Source organism: Pteropus vampyrus, unplaced genomic scaffold (assembly GCF_000151845.1).
Source record: "Pteropus vampyrus isolate Shadow unplaced genomic scaffold, Pvam_2.0 Scaffold34, whole genome shotgun sequence".
NCBI classification, from domain to species: domain Eukaryota; kingdom Metazoa; phylum Chordata; class Mammalia; order Chiroptera; family Pteropodidae; genus Pteropus; species Pteropus vampyrus.
This window is the reverse complement of record NW_011888815.1, coordinates 6713619-6716686: the sequence shown is the minus strand read 5'-3', so window position 1 is coordinate 6716686 and position 3068 is coordinate 6713619. Positions and strand designations below refer to the sequence as shown.

The following is a 3068-nucleotide window of genomic DNA, read 5'->3' as shown; positions in this document are numbered from 1 at the left end:
GAGCTGAAAGGGGTGGCCTCAGGTTCTAAGAGGGAGGGGCGATAGCAAAGCCACTGGGCCAGATTCTTCCTGAGATACGGGGCGTGAGTTGGCTGTAGGGTGGGGGTGGGAGGTGATTATTACAGGAGAGGGTGGGCGATGAACTGAATGGACAGGTGTGGGTCAGGTGAGGCGGGGCCGTGCGTGCCAGCCTCAAGCCTGGAGCTGGCATCAGAGTTCCCTGGAGGGTTCGTCACGCTGGTCGCCAAGCCCCACTCCGGCCTGAGAGCCAGAATTCCTAGCAGGTTCCTAGCGCCGCTGCCACCACTGGTATGGGAGCACATTTTGAGGATCATTCTCTAGAGGCAATGGGGAGCATTTGTGGCTCTCGACTGGGGCGTTCCCGGTGGTAGCATTGGTGGGGAAGGTGGGTAGCATGAGAAGGCACCAAGTGACAAGCCAGCATGTGGGTCTCTCCAAACAAGACCTACGAAAGCACAACCTCCCCAGGGGCGTGCGTGCATGCGTGTGCGTGCATGCGTGTATATCTGTATCTGTGCAGCAGTCCCCAACCTTTGTGGCACCAGGGACCGGTGCTCCTGTGAGAGTCTAACGCCTGATGATCTGAGGCGGAGCTGAGGCGGTGACGCTAGTGCTGGGGAGCGGCTGCAGATACAGACGACGCTTTGCTCTCGCTCGCTCGCTGCTCAGCTTCTGCTGTGTGGCCCGGTTCTGACAGGTCACGGACCGGTACCAGTCCATGGCCCAGGGGTTGGGGACCCCTGCCTGTAGGATTTCTCACCGAGGCGACATTCTCCCTATATTGTGTCACATTAGAACTGCCTGCTGACTGGCCTTCTACACTGCAACTTGTGAACGCGAGCACCGGATTGAACAAGTAACGGGCTTTGAAAGTGCTAAACCCAAGGGGGCCTTTGACCTCCCACAGCCCGAGCATTTCAGGGAGGGTCAGCCCCCTCGTTAGAGCTGGGTGCCTTCTCAGGGGCTCGGGGCCCCCCGAGATGTGGACTCATCCTGTGCAGCGGACCCTACTTGCCTGCTTTATTTCCACCGGGGGCGTTTTCACCCACAGTCCCCGAGGCATTTTGCCCTGAGGCTTTCTTTACACCCAGCTCCGGTGGGGCTCTGTACATCCCCCCCCCAGCTGTCCCCCTGTGCCTCCACTTCTTCCGTCTCCCCAAAGTATTGTAGCGAACAAAGTCAAGTTTTGACTTCAAAGGGGAGGGGAGAGAGCCGTGCTTTGCTGCAGGTCGCGCAGCGCCACTTGGAGACAGTTTGATTGGGGCAGTAAAATCCCTGAGTTGTTCTTGGCAGCGTTCTGATGACTGGGAACCTCGCGATCTGCTTAGAGCCGTGAGTGCGGGCTCTCCCTGAGTTTGGGGCACTGGAGGTTGTAGGCGGTCTCACTAGTTGATCCAATTGACTTTCAAAGAGGCTCGATATCAGGGCCTCCTTCCTGGTAAAGCCGTGGCCGTGGTGGGGGCGGGGGGAGCAGTGCTGCTCAGAGGATGGTGGCAGGACCCGCAGCATCAGTGTCACGTGGGGGCCCAGCGAGAAGGGCTCATCCCGGGTCCCATCCGCGACCGCCGGGTGATTGCGATGCACATTGCGGTTGGGGAACCAGTGTTCGTATGTCGTGGCTTTTAGAGAAGAGTGATGACACGGAGCCTGAGGCGGACTCTCTGCTGGCGAAGGCAGGCCTGGCCGTCGTCTCGCTGACGCGTCATCAGAAGGGAGCTAGCAGCGGGCCCCCTGGGGAAGGAGGACAGATTGTTTTCATGCTGTCAGCATTCTTTCCACGGGAGGACTAGAGCTCTCTGCATCGTGTGTATATGTATAGATCTTCAGAATTAATATTTACTCTATTCAAGTGACATTGAAAATCCCGGGTCTTAAATTTTCGATTCAGTTTAGAAATCCTGTTTATCATCTAGCACGTTTCTGCAATCCATCTTAAGAGGGCTTTGGGTAATACATGACCCCATTTACAAATTCGGTGATTAACAGCTTTTAAAACCTTCAGACTGTGTTTAGAAATTTCACATATTCGATCTGATTTTCAAGTTCTTTGGTTGTCTGATTGAAAAACAAACCGTTCGCAAGTTCTTAAGCGCTTCTTACAAATCCAGTAAGTTATTAGCCTTACAAACACGAGAAGCCTTCAGTTCCTTTATATGTTCTAAGGCTACTTATAAACCTGAGAAGATTTTAAAATCACAAGTCTAAGTTAACGATGCACTTTAAATTACAGATCTAATCCATCGGATATTTTGCCAAGTTCTCTTAAATGATACAAGTTCGGAAAAAAACGTTCAAATCCCCCTGATCACAAAACTAGTGATATTACAAATTTGACCAACTACGTCCCCTAATGCTAAATATTCCCAGGGAGAGATACATTTTTCCATTAAGGATCTAATTGTCATTCGTTCCCAACACATTTGGGGTTGCCACCTTAGGTGGATTTTTGGGGGGTGATTTTAAAAATCAAGTTTGTTTTTAATGATAATAAAGTAACGTATCTTCTTTGAAAGCAAACCTGGAAAGTGGGTGCGGTTGCATATTTTGCTGTACCCCCCCCATCTCGTGTCTGTCTCCCCAACACAATGGCTGCTGGGACGTTTCGTCCCACAAAAGCTCATTCTTGGGCTAGGTAAATCGAGACACCCTGCAAAGAAAAAGCCCAGATGTGGGAACCAGGCTGAAGCCAGGCGGCCTCGCCGCCCTTGGGCTGTTGGGGTCTTGGTGTGTGTGAGTGAGGGTGACCTGTGTTGCATTTCCCTTTTCCCCCCCGGGCAGGTCGGCCTCATCCAGCTGGGGCAGGAGCAGGTGCTCATCCAGCCCGTCAACAATTCCCAGGGCTCGCTGGGCGGGCAAGAGCATCTGATCAGGCGCAAATGGTCCCTGACGCCCAGCCCCTCCGTCGAGGCCCAGGTACCCAGGCAGCTCTGCAAGGTTCTCACAGGTGAGTCTGGCGACCAGCATGATGGCCTCGCGACACAGCCCATTTGGCACCGTGGTTCGGCCCGGCACCACCCCCTGCTGTGCCGCCAAATGCTGTGAAGTCA

At 53.7% G+C, this 3068-nt stretch overlaps 1 protein-coding gene across 1 annotated transcript in view; it reads left to right on the top strand.

The window, feature by feature from the left end:
- LOC105290274 (A disintegrin and metalloproteinase with thrombospondin motifs 17-like) overlaps positions 1-3068 on the top strand; it is a 193846-nt gene that overhangs the window by 5332 nt on the left and 185446 nt on the right. Inside the window, exon 3 of the mRNA XM_023529013.1 lies at positions 2800-2965. Within this exon, the coding sequence (XP_023384781.1) occupies positions 2800-2965 (166 nt within the window). The remainder of the gene's footprint in view (positions 1-2799; positions 2966-3068) is intronic.